Source organism: Polyergus mexicanus, unplaced genomic scaffold, assembly GCF_030449975.1.
Source record: "Polyergus mexicanus isolate NDT 795.1 unplaced genomic scaffold, iyPolMexi1.0 SCAF_37, whole genome shotgun sequence".
Classification (NCBI taxonomy): domain Eukaryota; kingdom Metazoa; phylum Arthropoda; class Insecta; order Hymenoptera; family Formicidae; genus Polyergus; species Polyergus mexicanus.
Window position 1 is genome coordinate 85001 of NW_027223357.1, and position 18508 is coordinate 103508.

The following is an 18508-nucleotide window of genomic DNA, read 5'->3' on the forward strand; positions in this document are numbered from 1 at the left end:
ATATTAATATGTTTCAGATCAAATGAAATATATATGTATATGTGAATCTAGATTTTAAAGATTTAATTTAATTATATACAAGCCGAAATCATAATCTCTTTCTAAAAACATGATTTGTCTTTTATAAATTATATAATGATTATAAAGATTCTTTGAATTATAGCGACAATTAACTTATCATAGTCTAGTCTAGTCTTGTTGATATAATATTAACGAAAAAAGATAATTAATAAAATTAAAATGTTTGAAATATTGCAAAACTTAAAATTTTAATTTGTATTTCTTCTTATAATTATGTTCGCCTGATATTTTACTCATATTTGAGACCTTAAATTTTTGCGGTTTGAATTTTAATTTCAAATTCATATAAAAAAATTATCTATATTAAAAGACGATACAAATGAAAGAAAGTATATAATACAAAAATTTACAAATATCTAGATATGCAACTAGTTATATGAAATCTGATTTGTCAATTCTGGACATGCACATTCTATTGGTTAGAAATTTCACTCATACACATATCTTTCTTTACTACTGAAAGTCTGTGACAAAGCTATAGCTTTGGTACTTTTACCCTATAAAAATCTTGCAGCGCGCAAGCGCGGGCATAACGCTATACTTTACATATCGTGAACCGTGATGCGATTTATACAGTGCAGTGTTAAGTTCGGTTCAATTCATATCCAAGTTGTACTGACATTTACGAACTTGTAGCGGAGTATCCATATTCATCTCAAATCATCGAGAATCAGTTAGCTAAATCATGAAGTATATTCTGGTGACCGGCGGTGTGATCAGCGGCGTGGGCAAGGGTGTCATCGCCAGCTCGTTCGGCACTATCCTCAAACACTGTAACATTCGCGTGACATCCATCAAGATTGATCCTTATATCAATATCGATGCCGGGACGTTCTCGCCCTACGAGCACGGTGAGCGCGATATTAATTTCTGCACATCATTGTGCCATAATATTTGAAAAAACAGCGGTTTTTTCGTTAGCATGTTCGACATCAATCGGTATAAAATTGAGTTCAATTTCCTGTGCTATTGATACGGGACTTTATTGCGATCGCAGCAGTTGCACGTTATTGCGTAAAGATCGCTTCTTCCGTGATTCTAGCTCCTGATTTCTCGTTTCTTAACATTACAGAAATTTTTTTTTCATTTGAATATAATTTATAAAGGGTTATACACACACACACACACGCACGCACACACACACACACACACACATATATATATATATATATATATATATACACATGTGTGTTGCGCGAGGTTTAATTCAAATCGTCTTGCCGATATTTCTATCTCTGTTTTCTGTCTATTTTTTGATTATCGATAGAAAAGAAATAAATTACAAAATTTTTTATCTGAATAAACCATACAGTTGTGTGATAAAATTGAATAAAAATCGCTAAATTAAATTCCACGATAAGTGAGTGCCTTTATGGCGGTAAAATTTTCAGCCATGTGCTTACGCCATTTTGCATGCTGCCGCCACGCTATTTAATAATTAATTAAGATTTATCGAATGAGGTCAGATGAATTTTTATAGCTATATAAAATATATATGTACACAAATAAAATTAATTACGCATATATATATATATATATATATATATGTATATATTGTATATAGTGCAATAATAGAAGAATATTCATTTTAAGCCCCAAGTTAATTTATTTTTCTATGCAAATATTCTACACTATACGAATCCATCTGAATATGTTTTTAGGCATCTTCCGGTTCTATACATGCATTTCCTACATTCAAAAAAATGTAGATAGAAAATGTAGAGCTGGAGAGAAAAAGCACAATAAAAAAAGTAACATTAAAATTGATGTTAAAATTGATGTATGTCTTATTTTTAAAAATTATATAATTATATTATATATTATTAATAAAATTAAAGTAATATAATAACATTTTTAACATTTTTTATAAAATTATATATGATTAAATTAATTGCATATAGGATCAAATTAGTACTAAATTATTTCTCATATAGTTTCAACTATTATACAGATAAAGTTTAATAATATATCTGAAACAATTAACTGTGATTGAACAATTAAAAATTATTATTGATCAACAAATTATTTTAATTATTAGAGTATAGTAATTGTTATATAAATATGTTTGCATAATTTCATTCATCCTTTAGAAATGGTTTCTAATGTCCAATGAAGCTTGATGCTTATCACCACATTCCATTGTTCAGTCAAGTAAGCGGTAAAAACATTCCTCGAAGGGAAACATCTTATGTTACTGGGTTTTTATAGACACATCCGCTGTCAGTTTTTTAATTTTGCTTATGTTACTTACTGGAAAGTTTCTGTTTACTCTGTACAACAGGAGAAGTTTATGTACTCGATGATGGTGGTGAAGTGGATCTTGATTTGGGCAATTACGAGCGTTTTCTGGATATCACTCTTCATAAGGACAATAATATAACAACGGGAAAAATTTATCAACATGTTATTACAAAAGAGAGACACGGAGATTATCTAGGAAAAACAGTACAAGGTATATCTCTATTTATATAATATCGCATATTTATATATAAGAAAGAGAAAGAGAGAGAAAAACACAATTTTTGCACAAATTAATAAAGATTGATATTATTTTTTAGTTGTACCTCACATCACTGATGCTATTCAGGAGTGGGTGGAAAGAGTTGCGAATCAGTCTGTAACAGAAGATGGAGCTAAACCAGAGGTATTGCTAATAATATGAATTATTATAATATATAATGTTACATAATTCCATAAGATATGTAAAAATATTAATTTACATAATATTCTTTATATATTTGTGATATATAATTCTAATTACATAATTTATTAATAATGCTTTACAGGTTTGCATAGTGGAATTAGGTGGCACAATAGGCGACATAGAGGGGATGCCGTTTGTAGAAGCATTTAGGCAATTTCAATTTAGAGTGAAGAAAGAAAACTTCTGTGTTGCCCATGTGTCTTTAGTGCCGCAGGTAACTGCGTTACATGCCTACAATCTTTACACACAGGTTACATTCTCGTTTACATATCTCTTCTATATTTTATGTGCATACAATAATAAATGCATAATTAATTTTTGTGAAACTCCCTAAACGTTTTTGTGAAGATAATTTCTGAGTAATTATTGAGATATAAAATACTTTTTAGCCAAAATCAACGGGTGAACCCAAGACGAAACCAACGCAATCTAGTGTGAGGGAGTTACGTGGATTAGGTTTATCACCCGATCTAATAGTTTGTAGATCGGAAACGCCTATTGGCAATTCTGCCAAAGAAAAAATTTCAAATTTCTGTCATGTCGCTCCAGAGCAGGTAATTATCATAAATATTTTTAATGAAGAAATAAACTGTATCGTAATTGATTAATTAAAATTGTTAATGTTTGAAAGTAAGTAATTAATTGATATCAACATTAAGTGACATCAAATATTTTGATCAGGTTATCACTATTCACGACTTAACATCCATATATCGAGTACCACTTCTTATGGAATATCAAGGCGTTATAGAGTTTCTCAATGATCGATTGCAACTGAATATCGGAATACCGCGTCCGCGTTTCTTCATGCGAAAATGGCGAGATTTAGCTGATCGCGTGGATCATTTGCGGAAAGATGTTAACATCGCTCTAGTGGGCAAATATACAAAACTCGAGGATTCCTACGCTTCTGTTACAAAAGCGTTGCAACATGCTGCCATTGAGGCCGGTTATAAATTGAAATTGACGGTACTGTGTCGTAATTATTTGAAATATATATAATTTTATACATATTACATAATCATATTGTACTATTATTTTTTGAATGATTATGCAATAATATTATTGCAGTTTATTGAAGCTGCTAATCTAGAGCAAATTACATTAATGGAAAATCCAGTCTTGTATCATGAGGCTTGGCAACAGCTTTGTAAAAGCAGGTAAATATTTCAATATATTTTTATGGTTCTGTACTTCTCTTATATCCATAATTTTTAATGAAGATACATTTGTTGTGTTTAGTGGCATTATTGTACCAGGTGGCTTCGGTAAAAGAGAATTGGAAGGAAAGATGGAGGCCTGTCGATGGTGTAGAACAAACAACAAACCGTTTCTCGGCATCTGTCTGGGTCTACAAGCGGCAGTCATTGAATTCGCGCGAAACGTATTGAATCTCCAATCGGCGAACTCTACAGAAATTGATCCACATACTAGTAGTCCTGTGGTAATAGACATGCCAGAGCACAATCAGGGAATTATGGGGGGAACTATGAGGCTTGGCAAAAGACAAACGCGTTTCTGTAACAATAATTCTGTCCTAAGTAAGTACCAGAATCCATGTTTCAACTTGAGATCAATTTTCTTTTTTCAATGCCACAATATATGATATATTCTTAATATATATATATATATATATTATTTTATTTTTATATTTTTCTGTACAGAGAAATTGTATGACAATAAAGATGTCATAGAAGAAAGACATAGGCATAGATATGAAATAAATCCGGATTATGTTCCAGATTTAGAAGCAGCTGGTTTAAAATTTGTAGGTGAGTTATATTGCATTTTTTCACACACAATAAAGTTATAGTTTTGGTAAATATAATAGACAATCTTAATTATACATAATTGAGATAATACAATATATATATATATATATATATATATATATATATATATATATATATATATATACTCTATATAGTCTAACATTTTGTTTAATAGGTCGTGATGACGATGAAAATATACGAATGGAAATCGCCGAATTGGAAGGACATAGTTATTATGTAGCTACGCAGTTTCATCCTGAGTATCTATCAAGGCCTTTAAAACCCTCACCGCCGTTCCTCGGTTTAATTTTAGCCAGTGTAGACAAACTGAAGTATTATGTAGCACGAGGATGTAAATTTTCACCTCGCCAACAGAGCGATAATGAATCAGGTAATAATGAAATAACTAGAAAAAGATATATAAAAAAATAAAAATTTATATTAAATTAACGTAATTAGTATAATTAATATATATTAATATAATTGCGCGCACACACATATATGCAAAATGTATGTTTAATGTAAAAATTAGACATAATTTCAATTTGCATGCAAATTTCTCCAACTTACTCATTTGTCATGTTGATTGTTACAGACGATGACTACATGTTGGAGAAAGTGTCAAAATTGCAGTTGTCTAGTAATGCAAGTAGAAGTGGTAGTAATATTACAGAACTCAATGATACTTTGCATTGAGTGAAATTTTATTATCGCAAATTTATTTTGTATCATTCCATTTTCCTATAATCTGATCCACATGTCTTTCTCTAGTCTTACATAATTCATGATTAAAAATTGAAACATAATAAATACATGAATATGTGATAAGTATATATTTGTACAATATATATATATATATATATTAATAATATAAATTTAAATCTTGCTATAACTGAAAACAGAAGTTAGAATCCTAATATAGCTTACAAGCAGCAACAACTATAAATACAAATATATAATTTATGATAACTTTAGGAATGAGTCTGTATCTCATATAAGTTACTATGAAATCTCATGTTTTGGTTAAATATATATATGTAAACAGGTTCTTATAGAAAATAGATTTCATCATTTTAATACATCGTCTTATACCAGAGATTTAAATTTATATAATTTTAATAAGTTAAAATGTTATGAGGGAATAAATAGTGTTTATGATATTATAATACACTATTTCAATTGTAAGTCTGCAGTATTCAAACTACATTTTTTATATCGACAAACTAATTTTTTATACGTACAAAGTATTCAGGATGAGGGATAGAGAGAGTGTCCCGAAATATTATAATTTTATTATAATCTCATGTATATCAAACAATTGTTATATTGTACATAATGTATAATGTAGTAGTGTATACCTAATACGAATTTTATTAGATATTATAAGTTTTATATTTTGTAATAAATTATGTCATGTTTAAACGTAAAAATTTCTTGTATGTTTGTATGTATTGATAAAAATATTAATATGTTTCAGATCAAATGAAATATATATGTATATGTGAATCTAGATTTTAAAGATTTAATTTAATTATATACAAGCCGAAATCATAATCTCTTTCTAAAAACATGATTTGTCTTTTATAAATTATATAATGATTATAAAGATTCTTTGAATTATAGCGACAATTAACTTATCATAGTCTAGTCTAGTCTTGTTGATATAATATTAACGAAAAAAGATAATTAATAAAATTAAAATGTTTGAAATATTGCAAAACTTAAAATTTTAATTTGTATTTCTTCTTATAATTATGTTCGCCTGATATTTTACTCATATTTGAGACCTTAAATTTTTGCGGTTTGAATTTTAATTTCAAATTCATATAAAAAAATTATCTATATTAAAAGACGATACAAATGAAAGAAAGTATATAATACAAAAATTTACAAATATCTAGATATGCAACTAGTTATATGAAATCTGATTTGTCAATTCTGGACATGCACATTCTATTGGTTAGAAATTTCACTCATACACATATCTTTCTTTACTACTGAAAGTCTGTGACAAAGCTATAGCTTTGGTACTTTTACCCTATAAAAATCTTGCAGCGCGCAAGCGCGGGCATAACGCTATACTTTACATATCGTGAACCGTGATGCGATTTATACAGTGCAGTGTTAAGTTCGGTTCAATTCATATCCAAGTTGTACTGACATTTACGAACTTGTAGCGGAGTATCCATATTCATCTCAAATCATCGAGAATCAGTTAGCTAAATCATGAAGTATATTCTGGTGACCGGCGGTGTGATCAGCGGCGTGGGCAAGGGTGTCATCGCCAGCTCGTTCGGCACTATCCTCAAACACTGTAACATTCGCGTGACATCCATCAAGATTGATCCTTATATCAATATCGATGCCGGGACGTTCTCGCCCTACGAGCACGGTGAGCGCGATATTAATTTCTGCACATCATTGTGCCATAATATTTGAAAAAACAGCGGTTTTTTCGTTAGCATGTTCGACATCAATCGGTATAAAATTGAGTTCAATTTCCTGTGCTATTGATACGGGACTTTATTGCGATCGCAGCAGTTGCACGTTATTGCGTAAAGATCGCTTCTTCCGTGATTCTAGCTCCTGATTTCTCGTTTCTTAACATTACAGAAATTTTTTTTTCATTTGAATATAATTTATAAAGGGTTATACACACACACACACACGCACGCACACACACACACACACACACATATATATATATATATATATATATATACACATGTGTGTTGCGCGAGGTTTAATTCAAATCGTCTTGCCGATATTTCTATCTCTGTTTTCTGTCTATTTTTTGATTATCGATAGAAAAGAAATAAATTACAAAATTTTTTATCTGAATAAACCATACAGTTGTGTGATAAAATTGAATAAAAATCGCTAAATTAAATTCCACGATAAGTGAGTGCCTTTATGGCGGTAAAATTTTCAGCCATGTGCTTACGCCATTTTGCATGCTGCCGCCACGCTATTTAATAATTAATTAAGATTTATCGAATGAGGTCAGATGAATTTTTATAGCTATATAAAATATATATGTACACAAATAAAATTAATTACGCATATATATATATATATATATATATGTATATATTGTATATAGTGCAATAATAGAAGAATATTCATTTTAAGCCCCAAGTTAATTTATTTTTCTATGCAAATATTCTACACTATACGAATCCATCTGAATATGTTTTTAGGCATCTTCCGGTTCTATACATGCATTTCCTACATTCAAAAAAATGTAGATAGAAAATGTAGAGCTGGAGAGAAAAAGCACAATAAAAAAAGTAACATTAAAATTGATGTTAAAATTGATGTATGTCTTATTTTTAAAAATTATATAATTATATTATATATTATTAATAAAATTAAAGTAATATAATAACATTTTTAACATTTTTTATAAAATTATATATGATTAAATTAATTGCATATAGGATCAAATTAGTACTAAATTATTTCTCATATAGTTTCAACTATTATACAGATAAAGTTTAATAATATATCTGAAACAATTAACTGTGATTGAACAATTAAAAATTATTATTGATCAACAAATTATTTTAATTATTAGAGTATAGTAATTGTTATATAAATATGTTTGCATAATTTCATTCATCCTTTAGAAATGGTTTCTAATGTCCAATGAAGCTTGATGCTTATCACCACATTCCATTGTTCAGTCAAGTAAGCGGTAAAAACATTCCTCGAAGGGAAACATCTTATGTTACTGGGTTTTTATAGACACATCCGCTGTCAGTTTTTTAATTTTGCTTATGTTACTTACTGGAAAGTTTCTGTTTACTCTGTACAACAGGAGAAGTTTATGTACTCGATGATGGTGGTGAAGTGGATCTTGATTTGGGCAATTACGAGCGTTTTCTGGATATCACTCTTCATAAGGACAATAATATAACAACGGGAAAAATTTATCAACATGTTATTACAAAAGAGAGACACGGAGATTATCTAGGAAAAACAGTACAAGGTATATCTCTATTTATATAATATCGCATATTTATATATAAGAAAGAGAAAGAGAGAGAAAAACACAATTTTTGCACAAATTAATAAAGATTGATATTATTTTTTAGTTGTACCTCACATCACTGATGCTATTCAGGAGTGGGTGGAAAGAGTTGCGAATCAGTCTGTAACAGAAGATGGAGCTAAACCAGAGGTATTGCTAATAATATGAATTATTATAATATATAATGTTACATAATTCCATAAGATATGTAAAAATATTAATTTACATAATATTCTTTATATATTTGTGATATATAATTCTAATTACATAATTTATTAATAATGCTTTACAGGTTTGCATAGTGGAATTAGGTGGCACAATAGGCGACATAGAGGGGATGCCGTTTGTAGAAGCATTTAGGCAATTTCAATTTAGAGTGAAGAAAGAAAACTTCTGTGTTGCCCATGTGTCTTTAGTGCCGCAGGTAACTGCGTTACATGCCTACAATCTTTACACACAGGTTACATTCTCGTTTACATATCTCTTCTATATTTTATGTGCATACAATAATAAATGCATAATTAATTTTTGTGAAACTCCCTAAACGTTTTTGTGAAGATAATTTCTGAGTAATTATTGAGATATAAAATACTTTTTAGCCAAAATCAACGGGTGAACCCAAGACGAAACCAACGCAATCTAGTGTGAGGGAGTTACGTGGATTAGGTTTATCACCCGATCTAATAGTTTGTAGATCGGAAACGCCTATTGGCAATTCTGCCAAAGAAAAAATTTCAAATTTCTGTCATGTCGCTCCAGAGCAGGTAATTATCATAAATATTTTTAATGAAGAAATAAACTGTATCGTAATTGATTAATTAAAATTGTTAATGTTTGAAAGTAAGTAATTAATTGATATCAACATTAAGTGACATCAAATATTTTGATCAGGTTATCACTATTCACGACTTAACATCCATATATCGAGTACCACTTCTTATGGAATATCAAGGCGTTATAGAGTTTCTCAATGATCGATTGCAACTGAATATCGGAATACCGCGTCCGCGTTTCTTCATGCGAAAATGGCGAGATTTAGCTGATCGCGTGGATCATTTGCGGAAAGATGTTAACATCGCTCTAGTGGGCAAATATACAAAACTCGAGGATTCCTACGCTTCTGTTACAAAAGCGTTGCAACATGCTGCCATTGAGGCCGGTTATAAATTGAAATTGACGGTACTGTGTCGTAATTATTTGAAATATATATAATTTTATACATATTACATAATCATATTGTACTATTATTTTTTGAATGATTATGCAATAATATTATTGCAGTTTATTGAAGCTGCTAATCTAGAGCAGATTACATTAATGGAAAATCCAGTCTTGTATCATGAGGCTTGGCAACAGCTTTGTAAAAGCAGGTAAATATTTCAATATATTTTTATGGTTCTGTACTTCTCTTATATCCATAATTTTTAATGAAGATACATTTGTTGTGTTTAGTGGCATTATTGTACCAGGTGGCTTCGGTAAAAGAGGATTGGAAGGAAAGATGGAGGCCTGTCGATGGTGTAGAACAAACAACAAACCGTTTCTCGGCATCTGTCTGGGTCTACAAGCGGCAGTCATTGAATTCGCGCGAAACGTATTGAATCTCCAATCGGCGAACTCTACAGAAATTGATCCACATACTAGTAGTCCTGTGGTAATAGACATGCCAGAGCACAATCAGGGAATTATGGGGGGAACTATGAGGCTTGGCAAAAGACAAACGCGTTTCTGTAACAATAATTCTGTCCTAAGTAAGTACCAGAATCCATGTTTCAACTTGAGATCAATTTTCTTTTTTCAATGCCACAATATATGATATATTCTTAATATATATATATATATATATATATTATTTTATTTTTATATTTTTCTGTACAGAGAAATTGTATGACAATAAAGATATCATAGAAGAAAGACATAGGCATAGATATGAAATAAATCCGGATTATGTTCCAGATTTAGAAGCAGCTGGTTTAAAATTTGTAGGTGAGTTATATTGCATTTTTTCACACACAATAAAGTTATAGTTTTGGTAAATATAATAGACAATCTTAATTATACATAATTGAGATAATATAATATATATATATATATATATATATATATATATATATATATATATATATATATATACTCTATATAGTCTAACATTTTGTTTAATAGGTCGTGATGACGATGAAAATATACGAATGGAAATCGCCGAATTGGAAGGACATAGTTATTATGTAGCTACGCAGTTTCATCCTGAGTATCTATCAAGGCCTTTAAAACCCTCACCGCCGTTCCTCGGTTTAATTTTAGCCAGTGTAGACAAACTGAAGTATTATGTAGCACGAGGATGTAAATTTTCACCTCGCCAACAGAGCGATAATGAATCAGGTAATAATGAAATAACTAGAAAAAGATATATAAAAAAATAAAAATTTATATTAAATTAACGTAATTAGTATAATTAATATATATTAATATAATTGCGCGCACACACATATATGCAAAATGTATGTTTAATGTAAAAATTAGACATAATTTCAATTTGCATGCAAATTTCTCCAACTTACTCATTTGTCATGTTGATTGTTACAGACGATGACTACATGTTGGAGAAAGTGTCAAAATTGCAGTTGTCTAGTAATGCAAGTAGAAGTGGTAGTAATATTACAGAACTCAATGATACTTTGCATTGAGTGAAATTTTATTATCGCAAATTTATTTTGTATCATTCCATTTTCCTATAATCTGATCCACATGTCTTTCTCTAGTCTTACATAATTCATGATTAAAAATTGAAACATAATAAATACATGAATATGTGATAAGTATATATTTGTACAATATATATATATATATATATTAATAATATAAATTTAAATCTTGCTATAACTGAAAACAGAAGTTAGAATCCTAATATAGCTTACAAGCAGCAACAACTATAAATACAAATATATAATTTATGATAACTTTAGGAATGAGTCTGTATCTCATATAAGTTACTATGAAATCTCATGTTTTGGTTAAATATATATATGTAAACAGGTTCTTATAGAAAATAGATTTCATCATTTTAATACATCGTCTTATACCAGAGATTTAAATTTATATAATTTTAATAAGTTAAAATGTTATGAGGGAATAAATAGTGTTTATGATATTATAATACACTATTTCAATTGTAAGTCTGCAGTATTCAAACTACATTTTTTATATCGACAAACTAATTTTTTATACGTACAAAGTATTCAGGATGAGGGATAGAGAGAGTGTCCCGAAATATTATAATTTTATTATAATCTCATGTATATCAAACAATTGTTATATTGTACATAATGTATAATGTAGTAGTGTATACCTAATACGAATTTTATTAGATATTATAAGTTTTATATTTTGTAATAAATTATGTCATGTTTAAACGTAAAAATTTCTTGTATGTTTGTATGTATTGATAAAAATATTAATATGTTTCAGATCAAATGAAATATATATGTATATGTGAATCTAGATTTTAAAGATTTAATTTAATTATATACAAGCCGAAATCATAATCTCTTTCTAAAAACATGATTTGTCTTTTATAAATTATATAATGATTATAAAGATTCTTTGAATTATAGCGACAATTAACTTATCATAGTCTAGTCTAGTCTTGTTGATATAATATTAACGAAAAAAGATAATTAATAAAATTAAAATGTTTGAAATATTGCAAAACTTAAAATTTTAATTTGTATTTCTTCTTATAATTATGTTCGCCTGATATTTTACTCATATTTGAGACCTTAAATTTTTGCGGTTTGAATTTTAATTTCAAATTCATATAAAAAAATTATCTATATTAAAAGACGATACAAATGAAAGAAAGTATATAATACAAAAATTTACAAATATCTAGATATGCAACTAGTTATATGAAATCTGATTTGTCAATTCTGGACATGCACATTCTATTGGTTAGAAATTTCACTCATACACATATCTTTCTTTACTACTGAAAGTCTGTGACAAAGCTATAGCTTTGGTACTTTTACCCTATAAAAATCTTGCAGCGCGCAAGCGCGGGCATAACGCTATACTTTACATATCGTGAACCGTGATGCGATTTATACAGTGCAGTGTTAAGTTCGGTTCAATTCATATCCAAGTTGTACTGACATTTACGAACTTGTAGCGGAGTATCCATATTCATCTCAAATCATCGAGAATCAGTTAGCTAAATCATGAAGTATATTCTGGTGACCGGCGGTGTGATCAGCGGCGTGGGCAAGGGTGTCATCGCCAGCTCGTTCGGCACTATCCTCAAACACTGTAACATTCGCGTGACATCCATCAAGATTGATCCTTATATCAATATCGATGCCGGGACGTTCTCGCCCTACGAGCACGGTGAGCGCGATATTAATTTCTGCACATCATTGTGCCATAATATTTGAAAAAACAGCGGTTTTTTCGTTAGCATGTTCGACATCAATCGGTATAAAATTGAGTTCAATTTCCTGTGCTATTGATACGGGACTTTATTGCGATCGCAGCAGTTGCACGTTATTGCGTAAAGATCGCTTCTTCCGTGATTCTAGCTCCTGATTTCTCGTTTCTTAACATTACAGAAATTTTTTTTTCATTTGAATATAATTTATAAAGGGTTATACACACACACACACACGCACACACACACACACACACACACACATATATATATATATATATATACACATGTGTGTTGCGCGAGGTTTAATTCAAATCGTCTTGCCGATATTTCTATCACTGTTTTCTGTCTATTTTTTGATTATCGATAGAAAAGAAATAAATTACAAAATTTTTGTAATTATATATATATATATATATATATGTGTATATTGTATATAGTGCACTAATAGAAGAATATTCATTTTAAGCCCCAAGTTAATTTATTTTTCTACGCAAATATTCTACACTATACGAATCCATCTGAATATGTTTTTAGGCATCTTCCGGTTCTATACATGCATTTCCTACATTCAAAAAAATGTAGATAGAAAATGTAGAGCTGGAGAGAAAAAGCACAATAAAAAAAGTAACATTAAAATTGATGTTAAAATTGATGTATGTCTTATTTTTAAAAATTATATAATTATATTATATATTATTAATAAAATTAAAGTAATATAATAACATTTTTAACATTTTTTATAAAATTATATATGATTAAATTAATTGCATATAGGATCAAATTAGTACTAAATTATTTCTCATATAGTTTCAACTATTATACAGATAAAGTTTAATAATATATCTGAAACAATTAACTGTGATTGAACAATTAAAAATTATTATTGATCAACAAATTATTTTAATTATTAGAGTATAGTAATTGTTATATAAATATGTTTGCATAATTTCATTCATCCTTTAGAAATGGTTTCTAATGTCCAATGAAGCTTGATGCTTATCACCACATTCCATTGTTCAGTCAAGTAAGCGGTAAAAACATTCCTCGAAGGGAAACATCTTATGTTACTGGGTTTTTATAGACACATCCGCTGTCAGTTTTTTAATTTTGCTTATGTTACTTACTGGAAAGTTTCTGTTTACTCTGTACAACAGGAGAAGTTTATGTACTCGATGATGGTGGTGAAGTGGATCTTGATTTGGGCAATTACGAGCGTTTTCTGGATATCACTCTTCATAAGGACAATAATATAACAACGGGAAAAATTTATCAACATGTTATTACAAAAGAGAGACACGGAGATTATCTAGGAAAAACAGTACAAGGTATATCTCTATTTATATAATATCGCATATTTATATATAAGAAAGAGAAAGAGAGAGAAAAACACAATTTTTGCACAAATTAATAAAGATTGATATTATTTTTTAGTTGTACCTCACATCACTGATGCTATTCAGGAGTGGGTGGAAAGAGTTGCGAATCAGTCTGTAACAGAAGATGGAGCTAAACCAGAGGTATTGCTAATAATATGAATTATTATAATATATAATGTTACATAATTCCATAAGATATGTAAAAATATTAATTTACATAATATTCTTTATATATTTGTGATATATAATTCTAATTACATAATTTATTAATAATGCTTTACAGGTTTGCATAGTGGAATTAGGTGGCACAATAGGCGACATAGAGGGGATGCCGTTTGTAGAAGCATTTAGGCAATTTCAATTTAGAGTGAAGAAAGAAAACTTCTGTGTTGCCCATGTGTCTTTAGTGCCGCAGGTAACTGCGTTACATGCCTACAATCTTTACACACAGGTTACATTCTCGTTTACATATCTCTTCTATATTTTATGTGCATACAATAATAAATGCATAATTAATTTTTGTGAAACTCCCTAAACGTTTTTGTGAAGATAATTTCTGAGTAATTATTGAGATATAAAATACTTTTTAGCCAAAATCAACGGGTGAACCCAAGACGAAACCAACGCAATCTAGTGTGAGGGAGTTACGTGGATTAGGTTTATCACCCGATCTAATAGTTTGTAGATCGGAAACGCCTATTGGCAATTCTGCCAAAGAAAAAATTTCAAATTTCTGTCATGTCGCTCCAGAGCAGGTAATTATCATAAATATTTTTAATGAAGAAATAAACTGTATCGTAATTGATTAATTAAAATTGTTAATGTTTGAAAGTAAGTAATTAATTGATATCAACATTAAGTGACATCAAATATTTTGATCAGGTTATCACTATTCACGACTTAACATCCATATATCGAGTACCACTTCTTATGGAATATCAAGGCGTTATAGAGTTTCTCAATGATCGATTGCAACTGAATATCGGAATACCGCGTCCGCGTTTCTTCATGCGAAAATGGCGAGATTTAGCTGATCGCGTGGATCATTTGCGGAAAGATGTTAACATCGCTCTAGTGGGCAAATATACAAAACTCGAGGATTCCTACGCTTCTGTTACAAAAGCGTTGCAACATGCTGCCATTGAGGCCGGTTATAAATTGAAATTGACGGTACTGTGTCGTAATTATTTGAAATATATATAATTTTATACATATTACATAATCATATTGTACTATTATTTTTTGAATGATTATGCAATAATATTATTGCAGTTTATTGAAGCTGCTAATCTAGAGCAGATTACATTAATGGAAAATCCAGTCTTGTATCATGAGGCTTGGCAACAGCTTTGTAAAAGCAGGTAAATATTTCAATATATTTTTATGGTTCTGTACTTCTCTTATATCCATAATTTTTAATGAAGATACATTTGTTGTGTTTAGTGGCATTATTGTACCAGGTGGCTTCGGTAAAAGAGGATTGGAAGGAAAGATGGAGGCCTGTCGATGGTGTAGAACAAACAACAAACCGTTTCTCGGCATCTGTCTGGGTCTACAAGCGGCAGTCATTGAATTCGCGCGAAACGTATTGAATCTCCAATCGGCGAACTCTACAGAAATTGATCCACATACTAGTAGTCCTGTGGTAATAGACATGCCAGAGCACAATCAGGGAATTATGGGGGGAACTATGAGGCTTGGCAAAAGACAAACGCGTTTCTGTAACAATAATTCTGTCCTAAGTAAGTACCAGAATCCATGTTTCAACTTGAGATCAATTTTCTTTTTTCAATGCCACAATATATGATATATTCTTAATATATATATATATATATATATTATTTTATTTTTATATTTTTCTGTACAGAGAAATTGTATGACAATAAAGATGTCATAGAAGAAAGACATAGGCATAGATATGAAATAAATCCGGATTATGTTCCAGATTTAGAAGCAGCTGGTTTAAAATTTGTAGGTGAGTTATATTGCATTTTTTCACACACAATAAAGTTATAGTTTTGGTAAATATAATAGACAATCTTAATTATACATAATTGAGATAATATAATATATATATATATATATATATATATATATATATATATATATATATATATATATACTCTATATAGTCTAACATTTTGTTTAATAGGTCGTGATGACGATGAAAATATACGAATGGAAATCGCCGAATTGGAAGGACATAGTTATTATGTAGCTACGCAGTTTCATCCTGAGTATCTATCAAGGCCTTTAAAACCCTCACCGCCGTTCCTCGGTTTAATTTTAGCCAGTGTAGACAAACTGAAGTATTATGTAGCACGAGGATGTAAATTTTCACCTCGCCAACAGAGCGATAATGAATCAGGTAATAATGAAATAACTAGAAAAAGATATATGAAAAAATAAAAATTTATATTAAATTAACGTAATTAGTATAATTAATATATATTAATATAATTGCGCGCACACACATATATGCAAAATGTATGTTTAATGTAAAAATTAGACATAATTTCAATTTGCATGCAAATTTCTCCAACTTACTCATTTGTCATGTTGATTGTTACAGACGATGACTACATGTTGGAGAAAGTGTCAAAATTGCAGTTGTCTAGTAATGCAAGTAGAAGTGGTAGTAATATTACAGAACTCAATGATACTTTGCATTGAGTGAAATTTTATTATCGCAAATTTATTTTGTATCATTCCATTTTCCTATAATCTGATCCACATGTCTTTCTCTAGTCTTACATAATTCATGATTAAAAATTGAAACATAATAAATACATGAATATGTGATAAGTATATATTTGTACAATATATATATATATATATATTAATAATATAAATTTAAATCTTGCTATAACTGAAAACAGAAGTTAGAATCCTAATATAGCTTACAAGCAGCAACAACTATAAATACAAATATATAATTTATGATAACTTTAGGAATGAGTCTGTATCTCATATAAGTTACTATGAAATCTCATGTTTTGGTTAAATATATATATGTAAACAGGTTCTTATAGAAAATAGATTTCATCATTTTAATACATCGTCTTATACCAGAGATTTAAATTTATATAATTTTAATAAGTTAAAATGTTATGAGGGAATAAATAGTGTTTATGATATTATAATACACTATTTCAATTGTAAGTCTGCAGTATTCAAACTACATTTTTTATATCGACAAACTAATTTTTTATACGTACAAAGTATTCAGGATGAGGGATAGAGAGAGTGTCCCGAAATATTATAATTTTATTATAATCTCATGTATATCAAACAATTGTTATATTGTACATAATGTATAATGTAGTAGTGTATACCTAATACGAATTTTATTAGATATTATAAGTTTTATATTTTGTAATAAATTATGTCATGTTTAAACGTAAAAATTTCTTGTATGTTTGTATGTATTGATAAAAATATTAATATGTTTCAGATCAAATGAAATATATATGTATATGTGAATCTAGATTTTAAAGATTTAATTTAATTATATACAAGCCGAAATCATAATCTCTTTCTAAAAACATGATTTGTCTTTTATAAATTATATAATGATTATAAAGATTCTTTGAATTATAGCGACAATTAACTTATCATAGTCTAGTCTAGTCTTGTTGATATAATATTAACGAAAAAAGATAATTAATAAAATTAAAATGTTTGAAATATTGCAAAACTTAAAATTTTAATTTGTATTTCTTCTTATAATTATGTTCGCCTGATATTTTACTCATATTTGAGACCTTAAATTTTTGCGGTTTGAATTTTAATTTCAAATTCATATAAAAAAATTATCTATATTAAAAGACGATACAAATGAAAGAAAGTATATAATACAAAAATTTACAAATATCTAGATATGCAACTAGTTATATGAAATCTGATTTGTCAATTCTGGACATGCACATTCTATTGGTTAGAAATTTCACTCATACACATATCTTTCTTTACTACTGAAAGTCTGTGACAAAGCTATAGCTTTGGTACTTTTACCCTATAAAAATCTTGCAGCGCGCAAGCGCGGGCATAACGCTATACTTTACATATCGTGAACCGTGATGCGATTTATACAGTGCAGTGTTAAGTTCGGTTCAATTC

The 18508-nt window shown here is 29.1% G+C and overlaps 3 protein-coding genes across 3 annotated transcripts; all 3 read left to right on the forward strand.

The window, feature by feature from the left end:
• The first annotated feature begins 766 nt into the window (after positions 1-766).
• On the forward strand, positions 767-4989 carry LOC138943739 (CTP synthase-like). The gene is made up of 10 exons (XM_070314674.1): positions 767-932; positions 2363-2533; positions 2640-2725; positions 2868-2999; positions 3175-3339; positions 3467-3754; positions 3857-3945; positions 4028-4326; positions 4450-4557; positions 4733-4989. The coding sequence occupies exons 1-10, from the start codon at positions 767-769 to the stop codon at positions 4987-4989; spliced, it is 1761 nt and encodes a 586-aa protein (XP_070170775.1).
• A 1794-nt stretch (positions 4990-6783) lies between these two features.
• On the forward strand, positions 6784-11274 carry LOC138943750 (CTP synthase 1-like). The gene is made up of 11 exons (XM_070314687.1): positions 6784-6949; positions 8378-8548; positions 8655-8740; positions 8883-9050; positions 9190-9354; positions 9482-9769; positions 9872-9960; positions 10043-10341; positions 10469-10576; positions 10754-10969; positions 11174-11274. Exons 1-11 carry the CDS (start codon positions 6784-6786, stop codon positions 11272-11274), a joined length of 1857 nt encoding a protein of 618 aa, XP_070170788.1.
• A 1530-nt stretch (positions 11275-12804) lies between these two features.
• LOC138943743 (CTP synthase 1-like) lies at positions 12805-17062 on the forward strand. Its single transcript, XM_070314678.1, has 11 exons — positions 12805-12970; positions 14168-14338; positions 14445-14530; positions 14673-14840; positions 14980-15144; positions 15272-15559; positions 15662-15750; positions 15833-16131; positions 16257-16364; positions 16542-16757; positions 16962-17062. Exons 1-11 carry the CDS (start codon positions 12805-12807, stop codon positions 17060-17062), a joined length of 1857 nt encoding a protein of 618 aa, XP_070170779.1.
• The last annotated feature ends 1446 nt before the right edge of the window (positions 17063-18508 follow it).

Coding starts and splice junctions, on each gene's coding strand:
- LOC138943739 (XM_070314674.1), top strand. CDS start 767: ATGAAGTATATTCTGGTGACCGGCGGTGTGATCAGCGGCGTGGGCAAG. Junction 2,534..2,639: donor TCTAGGAAAAACAGTACAAG/GTATATCTCTAT, acceptor ATTATTTTTTAG/TTGTACCTCACATCACTGAT. Junction 3,946..4,027: donor CAACAGCTTTGTAAAAGCAG/GTAAATATTTCA, acceptor TGTTGTGTTTAG/TGGCATTATTGTACCAGGTG.
- LOC138943750 (XM_070314687.1), top strand. CDS start 6,784: ATGAAGTATATTCTGGTGACCGGCGGTGTGATCAGCGGCGTGGGCAAG. Junction 9,355..9,481: donor GTCATGTCGCTCCAGAGCAG/GTAATTATCATA, acceptor TATTTTGATCAG/GTTATCACTATTCACGACTT. Junction 10,970..11,173: donor ACAGAGCGATAATGAATCAG/GTAATAATGAAA, acceptor TGATTGTTACAG/ACGATGACTACATGTTGGAG.
- LOC138943743 (XM_070314678.1), top strand. CDS start 12,805: ATGAAGTATATTCTGGTGACCGGCGGTGTGATCAGCGGCGTGGGCAAG. Junction 15,560..15,661: donor GTTATAAATTGAAATTGACG/GTACTGTGTCGT, acceptor ATATTATTGCAG/TTTATTGAAGCTGCTAATCT. Junction 15,751..15,832: donor CAACAGCTTTGTAAAAGCAG/GTAAATATTTCA, acceptor TGTTGTGTTTAG/TGGCATTATTGTACCAGGTG.